Source organism: Labrus bergylta, chromosome 12, assembly GCF_963930695.1.
Source record: "Labrus bergylta chromosome 12, fLabBer1.1, whole genome shotgun sequence".
NCBI lineage: Eukaryota > Metazoa > Chordata > Actinopteri > Labriformes > Labridae > Labrus > Labrus bergylta.
This window is the reverse complement of record NC_089206.1, coordinates 18,167,476-18,184,785: the sequence shown is the minus strand read 5'-3', so window position 1 is coordinate 18,184,785 and position 17,310 is coordinate 18,167,476. Positions and strand designations below refer to the sequence as shown.

The 17,310-nt window shown below is 40.8% G+C and overlaps 1 protein-coding gene across 3 annotated transcripts; it reads right to left on the bottom strand.

Annotated features, from left to right (window-relative positions):
- Window positions 1-2,137: 2,137 nt before the first annotated feature.
- On the bottom strand, window positions 2,138-17,284 carry klhl17 (kelch-like family member 17). 3 transcript variants are annotated; one of them, XM_020632229.3, is made up of 12 exons: window positions 17,064-17,284; window positions 14,623-14,887; window positions 13,755-13,876; window positions 13,412-13,633; window positions 9,193-9,309; window positions 8,832-9,063; window positions 8,601-8,745; window positions 7,738-7,905; window positions 7,473-7,561; window positions 7,240-7,313; window positions 6,914-7,095; window positions 2,138-4,464 (listed from the first exon to the last, which is right to left on the bottom strand). In XM_020632229.3, the coding sequence occupies exons 2-12, from the start codon at window positions 14,834-14,836 to the stop codon at window positions 4,236-4,238; spliced, it is 1,794 nt and encodes a 597-aa protein (XP_020487885.1). In that variant the 5' UTR covers window positions 14,837-14,887; window positions 17,064-17,284; the 3' UTR covers window positions 2,138-4,235. The 3 variants fall into 3 exon arrangements, with proteins under 3 accessions (XP_020487885.1, XP_020487886.1, XP_065817879.1); XM_020632230.3 differs by lacking the exon at window positions 17,064-17,284 and adding an exon at window positions 16,284-16,476; XM_065961807.1 differs by lacking the exon at window positions 17,064-17,284 and adding an exon at window positions 16,284-16,474 and having other exon boundaries at window positions 8,850-9,063.
- Window positions 17,285-17,310: the final 26 nt, after the last annotated feature.

The window sequence follows — 17,310 nt, the reverse complement described above, 5'->3', positions numbered from 1 at the left end:
TGGTAGGATTTCCCCTATCTAAATAAACATTTGAGTTCGTTGGACATCTGCACACACATAACAAATAACTGCAGTACATGTGTTTTGGTGCATTGATTTATACAAATAGAATTGGGAATATTTAGCATATGTTGTATGAAGGATAAAAAGTGCCTTTAAGAGTCTGTTAATTGAAGGCCTATTTTCTTTTATTTAAATTGTGGGATTTTCCTTGAATAAGTTAAAGTGTTTTTTGTTATTTGTTAAAAATTGAACTTTGAAATACAAAACCGGTTATCAACATTCTGTGTCGTGTGTTTAATTACGCTAATTCTCCAAAAGCTTTCCATTTTGTACTACAATCAAAGCTATTTTTTCATGGATAAAAATATAGTTTTAGTAGCTTTAACCAACTTAACTTGGTTATAACAAACATACTTGTGCTCACTCAAACACAAATCCAACATAAAACATCCCAGTCCTTACAAACTGAGGCCAAGAGTCTAACCTACATTAGCCCAGTACACCTTAATTTGTTACAGCTTGTTTTTTTTTCATAATTTATTATTTCTAAATACATATTTTAGTTAAAGTAAATTTTGTATCCTGAATGTTACATGTGGAAAGAGGAATAGAGGGAGATTCAGAAAGAGGTGGATTGAGATTTAAGGACCTGACACACCAAGCAGACGGCAAAGCACTACTGGCGACAAAAGCTGCCTGTGGCATCGCCTCATGTTGCCTCACGTCTTGGCCAAAAAGTTGCACTAGAACACATCACAAAGACTACAGCTGACCGCCAACTACCACGTATGTTCTGTGCATGCAGCGGTAGTCCGTTGTTATGATACGAGAAGACCATTTTCACACCGCTGTCCCGCACCGCTCGAGGTAGCCTACTAATCGTTAATAACGTCTGATTAAAAAGCCCTTGGTCTTTTGAGACAAGGAAGCTCAGGAACTCCTAGAAGATTTATGGTTGGTAACTTAAATTGTAGCCTACATGGATACAAAAGTTAGTGACATGCAGCTATAAGTTAATGCATACTGAAAGAGCTAGAGAGAGGAAGGCTCAGAATGCCAGATCCCCTGTCAGGCTAAGCCTATGGTAGCATAACTAGGAGCTAGCCTGAGCCAGCCCTAATGTTAAGCTTTATCAAAAAGGGAAGACTACTCTTAAAAGTGAAGAGTGTCTGCCTCCCATACCCTGACTGGTAGATGATTCCAAAGGGCCTGATAACTGAAGGCTCTACTTCCCCTATACATTCTGAGACCGTAGTTGATAAAAGCAGGCCTGCTTTCTGGGAGCCTAATGTTCCAGAGGAAATACTGCACTGTAAGCTCTTTAAGATATGATGGTCCCTGACCATTAAGAGCTTGATAAGAAGAATTTTAAATTCTGTTCTAGGTTCTTGTTTCCATTCATCATTCAGAATTTAGTCAATTTTGATGTCCAACCCTTGGAAAGAAAACTAAACAGCATAGTTATTAAGATGTTGAACTTTATGAATTAATGTTAAGAGCTATAGTTATAAATGGTTAAAATTTAATCAAAAACACTTAACTTCTGACACTGTTTATATTTTTTTTGAGTTTCTCTCCTTAACTACAACATATTTGCAGCCTTTACACATGTTTCTGTTATTGCAATCATTACAAATTTAAATTAAACTCATGCAATGGGTTTTCCACATTTTCCTAAAACTGTTTAATTACCTCTATGGGCAATCATTTGACAAATTTCCCCAACTCAAAGCTCTGGGTAATTTGCATTGTGTATATTTGTCCTGTGTTTGTATGTGTATTGGGAGAGTGATAGTTCATTGGTTTGAGTTTGAGCAGAAGCAGCCACAGGTGTGAATGCCATGAGACTGAGGTCAAGAAGGGTAAAGTGAGAGTGTTCAGCTGTCTGCTTGGATCACTGTGAAAGAAGAGTATGTTGGGAAGGTACCAGGCAACAGTGTATAGTGAGCCTAGCAACAAACACTGTTAGCAACACATCCTTTAATGTTTGTGTGTGTCTTCTCTGAAGAAGACTGAAATATAGTGAATACAATATGTTTGCAGATGCAGGGAAAATAACTGGTGCTCTTAAGTTGTAGATGTTTTAGATTTTGGTCCAACCGGCGAGTGCTTGAGTTCAAACTTGTGAGGACAGTTATCACACCTGAAATCATCTTTATTTCATTTCTTACAGTGTATTGCTCCATTTCGCAACAGTGCAAAATTAAATATTTTAAGGTTTCTCGTCAATAAATAAAGGTAAACAATTATCACCACATCGCAGACAAATGAAAAAAAAAAGCCACTGTCACTTTGAAATTGCACACATGGATTTAAGATAGCAATCTTATTATTTACAGTTGGAAAAGCAGAATGGAGGCGAAAGTGTTACGTGGTTTTGTGTGCCTTTCTCTTAAAACCTCTACTCCACCAGCCCCTATTCTACTGGGTCCTCTAAAGAAATAAAAAACAAGGTAGTTTCACAGACAGAATAGGATCAACAAAATCCTTTAAAATAAGGTAAAAAAAAGGTAACTTCTCAGAAGTTTGGAATGGTAACACTGCGCTACACATGAACTGAGCTGAACCTGGTTGTTATTAGCTGAGAGGAAAAGACTCAAAGTGATCATTTCTTTTAGAAATCAACCGCCATATATCCTCGAGCCAGTGTTTTTCATGCTTTATTGTGTCTAGTTTAACTGTGAGTTGGATACGTTTCAACAATGAGGTAATTTAACACCCCACTTGATAGAGTGAGGTATGGAATATGACAGCACCAAGTGTCAACAGCATTACTCATTTTTGTTTAGTGTTGGAATACTTCTGGTAAACAAGTACAAACACCTCCATGTCTATTTAGAAATAGTTAAGAAGGGTTAAAGACAACACAGTCATTTCATACACTGGGCAATGGTCTTGCAAGTAACTCAAGTGTTTTGGACAAATGTATTGGATATTATGTACAGGCTCATGTGAGATCTGGATTGTGGCAGTGAAGAAACATTACGAAATGCAACTAAAATGCTGCATTTCAAAATGCAACATTCAGTCTTCAAAACCTGGAGAAACGTTCAGCTCAGCCAAACAGAACAACCACCTCTCTCACATTTAAACATTCTTTGTCATTTCTGTTGACAAAATGAACATCACACACCTAAATAAATATATTAAAAAACACTCTTAAATAGGGATATGTCTGACCTGTTTCCTTCACTAAACATCTTTAAAACAGAATATACTATAATATGTACATTTTCATAAATACATATAGTTTAACATATAGTTTTTTTTTTACAAAAGCAAAACATCCAAACTCATTTACAGTTCTGAGGGCCTAACTTTTCAATATTGTTAGTGTCCATGCTCTCGCAGTGCAGAAAGGGTTTCTAGCATTACCTCCTACTGCCACCTAGTGTGACATAGCAGCACTATAACATTTTAGCCTCCTGTTAGGAGTCAATGCCGAGATGTAAACATGCATGATATAACCAGTCAAAAGCTACATTCCAAAATTAAAATCATTCAGTATATCTTTTTTGTACATTATTGCAAAAAAAAGAACAAAAAAAACAAACAACTGACATCCAAGGAAAACTCTTGCAGAGGACAACCGTTACAATACATATGACAGAGTTAAGTGTCCACCACATTACACGATGAGTGTGTCAAACACTGCAGTGGTTTATAAAAAGTGGGACTGGAGGAAGGATAAGTGAGTGTAAATACATCTTTATCAAGGAGTGGGAGCAGGTATCTGCATGGTGGAGTTGTTCATTGGAGACCTCATACTGTGCAGTCAATAATAAATGACAAACTTGGTAAAGAACAGCCTTAATGGTTTGACCATTAAATAAGATCAGGGGGAAAAACATGGTAGAATTTTCATAATTTGTCTGGCTCCTGCTAACTATTATTTAAAATTTAATGTTTTTTGTGTTTTGAGATCAAGGGCACTGCTTATTACAATTAAACAATAATAATCTATGTTTTAATTCCTTAGTTATTTAAAATTTAAGGTCAAGATATAAACCATAGTCGACCAGCCTTTACCAAGAGAACCACGTATTCTGGAGGGTACTGTAGCAGAAGTGAGTTAGGAGCCATCTAACCGCTTTCTCCTCCCTCCATGTATTTACCTGTCCACTCCCATCATCCTCCTCCACCCCATCTCAAACTGAGCAGTTGCGTCTCTTCCCAGAGCCAGTCTGGGCTGTAGCAGCAGAGGCTGAAGTCAGCCAAGGGGTGACCCCGTGTCAAAGGCTGGTGGAGGAAACCGAGAGGGTGGGTGAGGAGGGCGGTGGGAAGTTCAGCAGCTCCAGCACAGCCACGCCTACGCTGCTGCGCCTTGTGAACATGCAGGAGGCAGCAACCCACTTGTTACTGCGAGGGTTGTACTTCTCGATGGAGTTGAGACTGGAACTGCCATCGTTGCCTCCCACTGCATATAACCAGCCATCCATTGCCACAAGATCGTGGGTGCTCCTGGCAGAATTTAAAAAAAAAGAATTCAGTATTTAAAGCTGTGTTCACAAATGCACTACTGCCATCAGCAAACAAAGAAAAGTCTAGTGTCACCTTTTCAGTGATATATAGTGCAAACAGAGTTTATTTGTGGGGATTGACAGGAATCAGTTGTAGGTCCTAAACTAAGTTCATTACTAAAAGCTGTTAATCTATTCTGCACTAATATGTTCTCTGCTAGATATACAAAATTAAAGTCAATTATACTGTATATGGGGATGTGGCATAGTGGTAGAGTCGGTTGTCCAAGTGTCCTTTGAGACCTGAATCCTGAATTACTCCTACTGCAGCGCCATGTGAATGTGAATGAATGATAAGTTTAAACTGATGGGCACTTCACATAGCAGTCTATGCCATCAGTATGTGAATGTGGTGTGAATGGGACCTGTAGTGTAAAAGCAGCTCTGAGTAATTAAGAAGACTAGTCAAGTGCTATACAAGTCCCAGTCCATTACATTTTATATTATCAAAGATTGCATTGATAGAATTAGAAGTATGTTGAATGTGAAATCGCTTCCAGATTGGAAAATGATTCACATTTTTTAATTAAAAAATAAAATGTAGCATTTATAGCAGTAAAATGAAATGAGCACAACTTCAAACTCCACCTCGGGCACTAGAATGTGACAATGATACATCACTTAATTATTAATCAAAGTAGAGGACCAGTGGAAAAGAAAATGGGTTGTTGGCAGAGACAGTTCTTTTACTGGCATCAAAAAGGATTTAAAAAAAAAAAAAACCTTTTTAATGTCGATTTTATTAATTATAGTGAGGTTAATTCAGCCAAGACAAGTATTATACATTCAACTTTTGCAGTGCACATCTAAAAAATTATTAAGAATAGTGATAAATTAAATGAGATCAATATATGACGTGATGTTTCGGATGTTCTGTGTAAATGGACCCTCTACGCAACATGATAAGAAAAGCACTCAACGCCACACAGCTGATTAGAACATGGGTTATTCATAGGGCTGCAAAGTTAACTGTTGTCAGGTTTCTCTGCTCATGAAGCATACTGACGCTCATACATACACATACTGAAAACAAAATGTGTTTGTGTGTGTGAGTATCTAGGGGCCTTGGGAACAGGTGACTTTGCTGGTTTTGTCTTTAAACAAAGACTGTTACATCTCTAAAGACGTTGTCACGTATGCAGCACTCCGTAAAATGTCTAGAGAATTTCATTAGGACTGCCCATGGAATCTTCTGATGTGGTTGTTCACACATACACACACCTCACAGAGACTATCCCTGTTGTACGAGGGGGTGGGGGGGTTTCCTGAAGCAATAAGCGTTATTCACAATAAGGCACGTAGCTGATCTGATTGACAGGCAGGCTTGATGTGAAACCTCACCTCAGCTCAGCTCCGTAAGTCCTTTATGAACTCTCCTAACATCTTTCCTTAACCTCATGACGTTTTCCCAGGGTTAAGGTGAAGTGGATAGTGAAAGGGGATAGGAGGGACAATTCGGATGCACATTTAGGGATTGAAACCGACTCTAGACCAAGTCAAGACCAAGACCATAAATATCAATGAGAAATCATCATCCAGTGTGCCGCAGGCGTGTCACTCACTTAGACTGTAACACCAGGTAGGTTGCGGCCGTAACCGGGGGATACAATTCTAATTTTGAATGAATTGAAGATTTTTGTTCTTTTCAAAAGGGGTGTTTTCCTTCACAGTAATGACGTGAAAATAGCCAGTCGGGGGTGGTCTCAACTGGTCTTGATTTAAAACTTGGAATCCGCCCAGCGTGAGACTGAGACAAGACCCGAGTAAAAATGCTTTCGATTCCGAGACAAGACCAAGATCTTCAAAAAGTGGTATTGAGACCATGACCGATGAGTACTACAACACTAGGTTTAGACTGCTTTTTCAGCTGTAACAGATGGGTGATGTCACTCAGGCATCGTACATTAATATTTAGTCTATGATCCTGCTGCATTCTCCCATCAGCTCACTCAGACTTTCTGCAGAAAAATACTATTGGGCTGACAGGAGAAACTAGGCGTGAGGTCTGAGTGAAAAATATGGCTGTTTGCATTTACACATGCATCTCCCCCTGAAAAGTTGGCACTTTCAGACATGTTGTTATTTACTTCTTGTAAGCCATCTATGGCTAACTAGCCAGCCAACTCATGCTAACATTATTTTCATAAAAAGGTAAAATGTCAGATTCTTGTGAGATTGAAGATGCTGAGCACAATATGGAGAAAAAGGCAGCAACACCTCAGTAAACTGAGTCATGACTTTAGAATCAAGCCATCGACCAGTTAGTGTTTCACTCTTATCAGGCCTCTGTGTACTGATGTACACACATAATAATCAATTACTCATTGGATCGGTGAATCCCCCCTTTTCATTTTGTTAGTGAAAATATGAATTCTTGGGAGTAGACTTACCTTCGTATGTTCATTGGGGCCACTCCCTCCCACGTGTTGGTCTTTGGGTTGAACCGCTCAACAGAGTTTAGGCAGCTGGTGCCATCATTTCCTCCAGCAACGTACAGCATACCGTCCAGCACTGCAACCCCGGCACTGCTGCGCCTACTCAGCATGTTGGCAATGGCTGTCCACGTGTTGCTCTGTTTTTTTTTTTTTTTAAATCAAGACAACGAGCATTGGTCACATGTTCATAGATCCATCCACAGTGTAAGACCTTATCTTCATTTTGGGTTTATCTTGACAACAGACAAGTTCGATGGTAAATTCAACAGCACATAGTTTACCTGAGGGTCATATTTCTCCACCGTTGCAAGATGTGAGGAGCTGTCATAACCTCCCACTGCATACAAGCTGCCATCTGGAGAAAGAGAAAGGGAGTAAAACATTTAGAATGTAAATATTAGCTGCCCAATACCCAGCTGGTAACTCCCTCATAGTTTTACACATTGAAATGTAGACAGTGGAAACGTAAACATGCTGAGAACAGAATGTGCATAAAAACATGTAAGCCTCCTACCCAAAGTTGCTACTCGAACATATCTCCTACGGGTGCTCATAGCAGCGATTGAGGTCCATGTACTTGTCAAAGGGTCATAACGCTCTGCACTAAAAGAAGTAAAAACACACAATGACACTGCAGAGCTGCCCAATCTATATAAACCCTTCCACACCTGGCTTAGGAAATAAACACCAAACAAGCTGGGATGAGTCACAACAATGTTACTAATGTAGCTTTAAGTATTGTGATATTTCACATTCACCAAACATCATTCTGTGTGTACCTATTAAGGCAGGAAGCACCATCATAACCTCCAGCAGCATACAGCAGCCCATGAAGGACCGCTACACCCAGACAGCTCCGCCGCGTTCCCATGGAAACCTCAGGCTGCCAGGAATTAGTGATGGGGTCATAGGACTCTACGGTTGCGAGGTCTGAGGTGCCATCGTACCTGAGGATTTGAATCACAAAAGGCTTTTGGACGACTGAAAGTGGCAAATTGGTGCCTCAAATCACCTCTGAATAGAAATGCAACAAATGACAACTGATAAACAGTCAAGTTAAAGAAGCATTTTTGCGTCACAAATTCACACTGCAAGCCTCAAACAGCTTCCCAAAAAAATAATTAGGGCCTTTGTCCACAGACGGCATTTTTTGTGCTTTTTAATACAAAGCCAATGTAGTTCAGCGTTTACTCAGCGTCAGCTGTTTTTTGACGCAACAATAGAGAAGGAGATGCTAGTGGACTTGTCTTTTGAGGGTACATTTTCCAGGCCTAGATCTGCTGCTAATGCCAGAAAATGACTCCTTTACATTGTTTTTATGTTTTTTTTGGTGATATCTCCATGATTGAATGCAAATATTAAGCACATGGAGCTATCTAAAACACACCCAACAGTCATTACCAAGGGAAGCTGAAGTAAACTTTTGTTACCTAGCAACAATGAGCACTTGTGAGAAGCACTCTGAAATGGAAGTTGTGGGCACTGTCAGCACAAAAAGTGCTGTCTCTGGACACAAGCCCTTACACAAACACTGCTCAGGAACATTTGACATATCAATCACCCACCTGTCGAGGCTTTCTCTTTAAAGCCAGTTTGTCTGACATCATGATTCATATCACACTAAAATGTTTCTGTTACTCACCCTCCAACAGCATAGAGTCTGTTCCCTATGGCTGCCACTCCCACCCGTGCCCGCCGAGTGGACATGGATGCCACCATGTGCCAGCGATCTGTCCTGGTGTCGTATGCCTCACAATCTCCATGGATGGCAAACAGGCTCCCACCGCCTGCAGAAACACACATACAAAAAATATGGTAAAAATATACTTTTAACAAGTAACCTAAATAAAGCTATGTGTACCCTAGAGGGTACCTTCAGGGGCACACTGACCAACGGCGAAGAGCACAGGGCTGGCGCCCTCACAGCGTCGTGGGCGTGTACGGCTGTTGCTGAGAACTCCCCTCTGCTCAGGCATCAGGTGGTACTTTAGAGCCTCAATCAGCAGGTCCTTACACTCAGAATGATGACGCACCAGCAGCTCTGTATCTACGTTACTCATCAGAAAGTCTCTCCTCAGCAGTGGCAGTCGCACACACTTCATCAGCTAACAAGGAGAAAGAGATGGTGGGTCAGGGTTAGAAGCAGAGGAATGTAGGAAACAGGATGCAGGTAATTTCCGATAGTGTAAAAAAAACTAATAATCTATTAGAAATCCTGATGAGACAAGTCCTACCCAAGGCACATGTTGCCTGCGTCCATCTATATCATGTTTCACCCAGCTCAACACAGCTCGGTAAACTTCCTCCTCAGATGGCACGTTAAGATTGTCACTGGAGATCAAATCCAGGACCTAAACATAGAAGACAAAGCAGACAGGCAGAGGCACGTTATATAACCATTTAAGAGTAAGATAATAAAAGTTACGAAAATAAATAATTTTCAACATCACCACCAAACATATCAACACACAGGAAGAAGATTGTGTTGCCACATACTGTACATTATTATTATTTTATATTGTTTTGACTAAACTGCTGCATCTGGTCTTCCTCCTCGCTCCCCCCACCCTTGATTTAGTGTACTCTACCAGGCTCATTTTTTAAAGGGACAGGCAGCTCTCCATTTTGTCTTGGTCATTTAATAGAATACATGAGTTTGAGAGCAAAATCCTTTCGGGCACTGTTTTCAACTTTCATTATTTACACACATGCATGTGTGTATATTTTTGTCCACTAGTGTGTAGTCTGGCTGTGATATATTAAAGTTAACAAAATGTGTGTGTGTGTGTCTGTGGCACAATGAGTGCTGCAGTCTAAGAGGCTGGCTGGCACTATTCCCAGATCAACCCAAAGCTGGCAGGGCAGGGTGGGGCTGGAGCAGCCAGCTGCTGCTGCCGTCTTACACGGCCAGATCAGGGCAACAGTTAGCAGCCTCCCAGGAACAGCCTCCACTAATCCAGTCACATAGAGAAAATCTGTTGTTGCTGCTGCTGCTGCTGCTGCTGCTGCTGCTGCTCAAGCCTGCAAGCTCATTTTCCCCTGTGTAAATACTGCATCACATTAACTGAAACAAACATTGGTCTGCTTTTGAAGATGTATGATAAATCAGTTTTTGCAGGTGTATTAACTGTCCTCATTGTAGAGCAGCAGGAGATGGGGATAAATGAATAGGGGATGGTTAATATGTCTTCATATTCAAACCCTGTCATGGGGCTGATGTCTTTTAAATGTTAATCATGTGATGCTTAGTCAGTGAAACACAAAAGCAGACTAGTCACAGCCCCACTATACCTGGCCACTGAACATGGAGAGAAATATATGGCACATTTTACATTTTACAGCTCTGTGAGCTCAGAGTCCTTTGGAGAGGCCAGTACATACAGTGAATCCAGATCTGGTGCAGACTTATGACAAACACAGGACAGCTGTAGACAGAACTGGGTGTTGAGTCAAAGAAACTAGAGAGAAAAGAATAGGAACAAAAAAAATAATAATTTTAATTTCAATCTACCTTTATGCATCTTAACTTTCTCCGTTTTAATGGGATGTGCCCACACACTCCAATTAAAGATTCAGTTTCATGGCTTTGAAAGCTACACAGAGAGAAAATGAGGCTTGGCATTTTACTCCCATGTAGCACTATCTCTTTGGTTCTGTGGGGATTTGTTCTTCAGAGAGAAGATGATGGGGAAAGTGATGCTCGCAGCGGTTTGTTGCTTCTTTTCAGAGACGCTTGAATTCATTGTCACCATTCTTTGCTTGAAACAGACACCATTTTGGAGAAGACATGATGCAGTTTTCTCCTTCATTATGATACAAACATAAAACTCAACTACACCTTTAATTTCTTTAACTGGTTGTGAACCATGCATTTGAAATGTATTGTTATGTATGGGCTGTTTTATGTAATTTTGTAAACATTGAGGAATATTCACAGTGCTTGTTACCCTTGATCTACTTGACCCCTGTAATATCAAACATGACTCTCTGCAACTGAGTCAACTTTCTGGCCACACCAACCAAACTTTATAGGTTATTTTAACAAACAGTCAAACATTTCTTTTAAAAAAATAAGAGCAAAAACCCAAAAGCTCAGATTTCTGTTGCTCTTTAAACAGCAGCAGTTGTGAAAATATCACTAGCTTTACCCAATTCCAACTTCCAAGACAGGATTGGTGCCACTGAGCCCAGCTGAGCATTAAGTCACAGTTGGCGTGCAGGATAAAGTAGTCCATGGTGGCACAATGGGATGATAAAAACATAAGAGACAGTGATTGATGCAGCCAGCTGAAGAGGGACAGACATCCTCCTGATTAATGTTTATGACACTAGGTATACTTTGGCCACTTCCTTTAATAGAACGATAAAAAAAACAAAAGGTTTGGACACCTGCAAGTGTGCTCACGGGTGAGGAGAAAGTTGTGAACAATGTGCAGAAATACACACAAGAAATCGTCTTTGTTTTACTGTATGTTCAATCTTATCACGTGTTATATATTTCTATGCCACTGTAGGAATGACTTAAAAGAGAGCCACTTAGGTTTGATAAGAAGTAACTCATAAACCAAATTAAAACAATACTTTCCCATGAATTTAAAATATTTTCATTATCTCATGTCAGATCTCTCCCACCAGTGAGGACGGTAAATGAACACTAAATAATAATAATACATTGTTTTTTTATAGCGCTTTTCTAAGAACTCAAAGACGCTTTGACAAAATATAAAACCATAAAACAAAACAAAAAACGACGAGGACAGTACAATGAAGAAGTAATGTAGGGGGGGAGGGGGGGAGTTAGTGGTTGTAGGCAATGTTGAAGAGGTGACTTTTGAGGGATTTCTTGAAGGAGGTGAGTGTGGGGGAGTCTCTGATGTTTTTTGGGAGTGAGTTCCAGAGGGTGGGAGCAGCAACAGAGGAAGCCCTGTCCCCCCCAGGACCGATAGAACAGGAGGTTTGCATCTGCAGACCTGAGAGTGCGGGTGGGAGTGTGTCGGTGGAGGAGCTGAGACAGGTAGCGGGGAGCCAGGTTGTGAAGTTGATACGCTGGGGGATGGGGACCCAGTGGAGGTCATGAAGGACGAGGGTGATGTGGTCTCTGGTGCGGGAGTGTGTGAGGAGACGGGCTGCGGAGTTCTGAATGTATTGGAGTTTCTTGAGTGAGTGTGAACCCTAAGTTTCTACTCTATCATCCAGGGCCCTCGTTTATCAACTGTGTGCAGAAATATTCTAAAATCTGTCTTATGAATGAAATTGTAAATGTGATTAAGTACAAAAAAAAATGTATTTATCAAACATGACAGCAGACAGTGGTCGTTCGCACATCAATAAATAATCTGTGTTGATAAATCCAACATGTTCATAACCAGCAGGCTCGTGCATGTACAGGGATATTTGCATTATGAAACACCCCATTTAATACCATGTGAATTTTTTACCTCCCTTGGATTGTAAAGAAAAAGCAGCTTGATAGATAAAAAAAAATGGTTAAAAAAAAGAAAGGTTAGTAATTTGGTTAGTGAATCAAAGTAACTATTAGTTTGTTCACTTAGTAGGCTGCTAACAAGAGAAAACATGCTGAATGGGAGAAGGTGATAAACGCTGTAGCTTCTGCTGGTTCAGAGGAGAAAACACTTCATGTAAACAAAAACAAGAGGTTTGATGATGGAGGATAACGGAACACCGCAACATTTTCACCCTTGGGCAGCACCTTTTCCGCAAAATCGGCAACGCAGCTCTTTCTGGGAAAACAATCAAGCTGTGACGATCTCAACAAGCTGGAAAAAACAGATCAGCACGCTCTGTTGAAACACCCTACAGTACCTGAGGAGGGGACTCTTTGCCAATTCTTTTAATAAGGCAAAATGAGCCTTCATATTACATTTCAAATGTCTCACCTGTCACAGCTGTCTTTTCAAGGTTTTGATACCAATTAGGCTACGTGTCTATTTCAATTTTACAAAATGACTGTGGCTCAGTTGGTAAAATCGGTCATCTATCAAACGGAAGGTTAGGGGTTCGATCCCAAGCTCCTGCAGCGACATGTCCGATGTGTCCTTGGGGAAGACACCTAACACCAAATTGCTCCCGCTGTTTGGACGGCCGTGTATGAGTGTGTATGGATAGGTAGTTAGTTACTACTGATGGTCACTTTACATAGCAACCTCTGCCATCAGTTTGTGTTTCAATGTTTTACCACTAGATTATGTGCCTAAGCATGGTCAGAACTGTGCTTATATGTATGAACATATGAAGTATACAAGTCATTTAATACCACACTTTGCGTGGGAACGTTCTTACGCACACATCCGTGCATATGCACTGTTGATAAATGAGGGCCAAGGGTTCCCAATAGTCACTGAGCATACTGAGCATAGCAACACACCTAAACTGCCACCCTTTAAGTTTTTCTTTACACATGAGACAACATGAGACAGAAAAAGCATCCTCTACCTGTTTCAGTGGCAGCAGCATGAACTCTTCGGTCTTGGAAACCTCCACGAAGTGCTGTAGGACATACTTGTGTGCAGACTTTAGCAGGTCGCTGCAGGAGTGCGTGTCAGCGAATCCTCTGATGCCCAGGCAATTGGAGGGGTCTAGCTGACTGAGGAGGAACTTGCAGCAGGCGTCCCGCACCCCATTGAGCTGCAGCAGGCTCGCTGCTGGGAGCAACGTCTGGGCAGAGAGCAATTTCAGTTGGACATAAATCAAAAGCCTGATTGTGCTCTATCAAATTTGTTGATTGAGAGATTTTTTTTAACCATCCAGTCAGGTGAACTGGAATCTTTGATCCTACCTGCACATTTCCCTCCCCGACAACAATCTCAGCGGTGTAGGCATACTGGACCAGCTGTTCTAAAGCCTGAGAGTCGATGTCGTGTAGGGTCACATGGGTCTGACGACTCTCTGACATCTCATCTGCACGACCACACAGAACAAGAGCAGTTTTATTTTGTCTACAAGTTATAACCAGCCAATCTTTTGCTAAATCAATTGCCTCCCTGTTCAGTCATGCTGACACATCAAATATTCTAATGTATATAGTACAGCTGTCCACATCTGCTGCTGTCCATTTAATCAAATGTTGTGTTTGGATGTTTGTGAAATTCTTGAATACAGTCGAGCCCAACCCTTGGTGTGCTAGCAGAAGTCTGTATTCGGAGGCTCTACATTAACAGTCAAAAATTCCAGTGCTTATTAGTAACAATAAATTGTTATTTTTGGATTTTGCTGTGTGGATAATGATGAAAGATCAGCGGAATCTGTTACGTTGGCTAATTAAGGACTGGGTCAGACAAAGTGAAGTAATGCAGCTGAGTCTCAAGGCCAGACTACTGACTGTCTGGAGACACAATGTATCATAACAAAGGTCCAGTGTTAGGACGAATGTGGGACTCAGACTTAATCTGACCACCTGTGCCCCAGACAAGAATACAGGGAAGGAAGCGATGACTCTGAAAGTAGGAGGTTGTGTTCACTGTACACATGAGTTGTTGTGGCATTAAACTCGGAGCATTGGAGCAAAATGATTTACAGCTTAAAGCCAAGGCTAAAAATGTCTGTGGCATAAAACACAGTGTGCTTTTGGGATTTCAGGGATAAGATATCAAAGTGGAGTGAAAACAGGTGGTGTGTATGGAAACAAAATGATGCACGACACTTACTCGTAAACATAGCGTGGAAGTAGGGGCTGCAGGATGCCAGCACCACTTTGTGTGCCTTGATTTCTTTGTTGGAGACATGGAGCACAATGTCACACAGCAAACCACGCTGCCGCATCCTGTTCATGGACACGAATGAGTCGTGGTAGTGGCGCTTTGAGTTGTGTGAGATGCTATGGCCATCCCGGTTGAGCAGCTGCATGCCCCCCTCCATCATTGTGCCGAATGTGGCGGTTGAGGGCTCTTGCCTTGGCCACACTCTGGGCGACTGAAACATACAGAAAATCAAGTTAGTTAATACCAATGTCATTGATGTATGAAAATGTCTCATTAGTTTATCTGTAGCGGTGAAGGTTTTATGACAGTTGTCAAGGGCAATCCCATTCATTGTATCTGCTGTTACAGTTTTAGGATTCATTCTGACAGCTATGACAAGAAGCCTACCAGGGTGACAAGAGTCACAAACAGTAGGTCACCTTACCTATTTGTTTGTTTTTTACATTAAGTGTCGAGACTATAAATTGTGTTAGTGAGACAACAGAGAAGATGTACATTTTTCTGACCAGCTAGTTGAAATGCTCCAGTGCTTATTAGATCACCTCCAGATCACCTCAGCCCTGGGTTGGCAGGGTAAGAAGAAACAAGGACGGTAAGCCTTCTCCTTTATACTCTCATTGTCCTGCACTCGGATGGAGAACACTCATCAGAACTGTTGCATAACCATCATCACCGACTTCTCAGAAGTTGTCTGAATATTTAGGATGCACTAAGAAAAACCGCTGGATGATGTGGACAAAACCAGACTAGGACCTTTCTTAAAGCAGACATACTACTTTCTATCTATCTATTGATGCTGTGATACCTTATGAGTGGTAAACCAGAATATGAGCAGAAGCTCTTTGGTTTAAATCGTGTAAAAGTTATAATTAACTACAGAACTTGAGAGTTCCAGAAAGAAGCTCTTTAATTTCCAATTTAAATAAATTCTTTATGGTTTATATGTAGGCTATTATTAATGAGAGGTTGTGTGACAATAACACAGGCTTATTGGAATAGATAATCAGGGGACACAGCCTCATCAGTAAATAATGTCTATCAATTGAAAGTCTAATAAAGGCAGACAAACAACACCATACTGTTAGTTCAGAGCTGAGTTTCATTCAAACATGATTCACTCAGTATTAGTAATTATCTTGCCATGTGTTGGAGCATTCTTTGAACTAAATAGCGACATTCACAGTCCCAGGAACATATCATGTGTCCCCACAGCTGCACTGCCACTGAGGACCATTTTCCAAAACACAAAAGACCACACACACAAACCAACCAACCATGTAACTCATTCAAAATAAGAGAGATTGACACAATGTAAAAACATGATTGTAAAGGTTCATACTAGTAGATTAAATCATAACTTAGACTTTTCTCTTTAAAAAAAAATCGCATCTTTGAATAAGAATCCGTCGCAAGCAACGATTGGACAAACATGCTCAATCTTGATGAATGAACACGTTTTACTCATGTATCATTTTTAGACAGAATTACGTGTCTGCTCACACACCAGCCCCATTATGTGATTTAAAGGATCCCCCCCCCCAACCCCCACTCCATCTATTTTAACATTTCAGCAACAAAAGAAAGAAATTGAGTATGATTTGTATTACCGGCGGTGGTATTGCGGGTTATCCTTAAACACAGCGTCTTCCTCGTAGTTATTAAAGGAAAATCAGCAGCTGCCGCAGTGAGATTGGTTTGACATTTCTGCCAGTTATTTGTCCATATTCTGCCCCTACCATACGATACATGAAGAAAGCCTGTGTTTTCTGCTGTATGCGGTTGACGTCAATGCAAAAAAAAACCTGCATGAAAGCTGACATAGGCTGGTTAAGGTGGAACTGGATCAATCGGTGGTATATCTTGTAATGTCATTATTGTCGTTAAAATATGTAATATATTATACCATAAGACAGGTGACACCGTCATTAAATAAACATTACGTTGTTTTTTTTATCTGACTTTTACAGTTTTGTTTCGTGTGTTTATCTGGCGTGACCACAAACGACCTTAAGCGCCACCGTCTCGTCTGGTTTAGAGTCCGGAAGTGCGTTCGATAAAACTGTCAATGTAAGCTAGAAAGGCGGGGGGGGTTTCACTTAGAAGCGTCTTGATTGGTCAGTCAGACCATGAAGCGTCTTCGCTTTAGCTTGCGTTAAAAAAATCAAAAAAAAAATCAGACCGCTAACAAGTCATAAACTCAGTCAACAATAACGCATGAACTCTTACTTTCTTAAGGCGGCAACTGTTCCGATATCACTTAATATAATATTTACTATTAAACTCAATGTAAATAAATGTAAATCACGACAAAATGAATAGTCAATATCCGGGTATCCAGGGTAGCTAACGTTAGCAGCAGCTGCAGAGGTATTAAAACCAGCACTCACCACCAGCCGTCGTCTGGGTCGATAGGACAGCAATGATTTCTTCCTGTTTGAAAGCTTGCCCAGCTTTGTGGCTTTAACAGCGTCACCTATTATAAATTAAACTCTCTCGGTGTTCTTCGGACGACTGTGTGTGGTGAATGCAGCTGGTCATTTAATTTGAACCTCACGTGTAGCATCAAAACACTGCTTGTTCTTTTCCGAACAGCTCCGAAATTGAAATTTAGAGGTTGTCGTGCTCGCCGTGCTG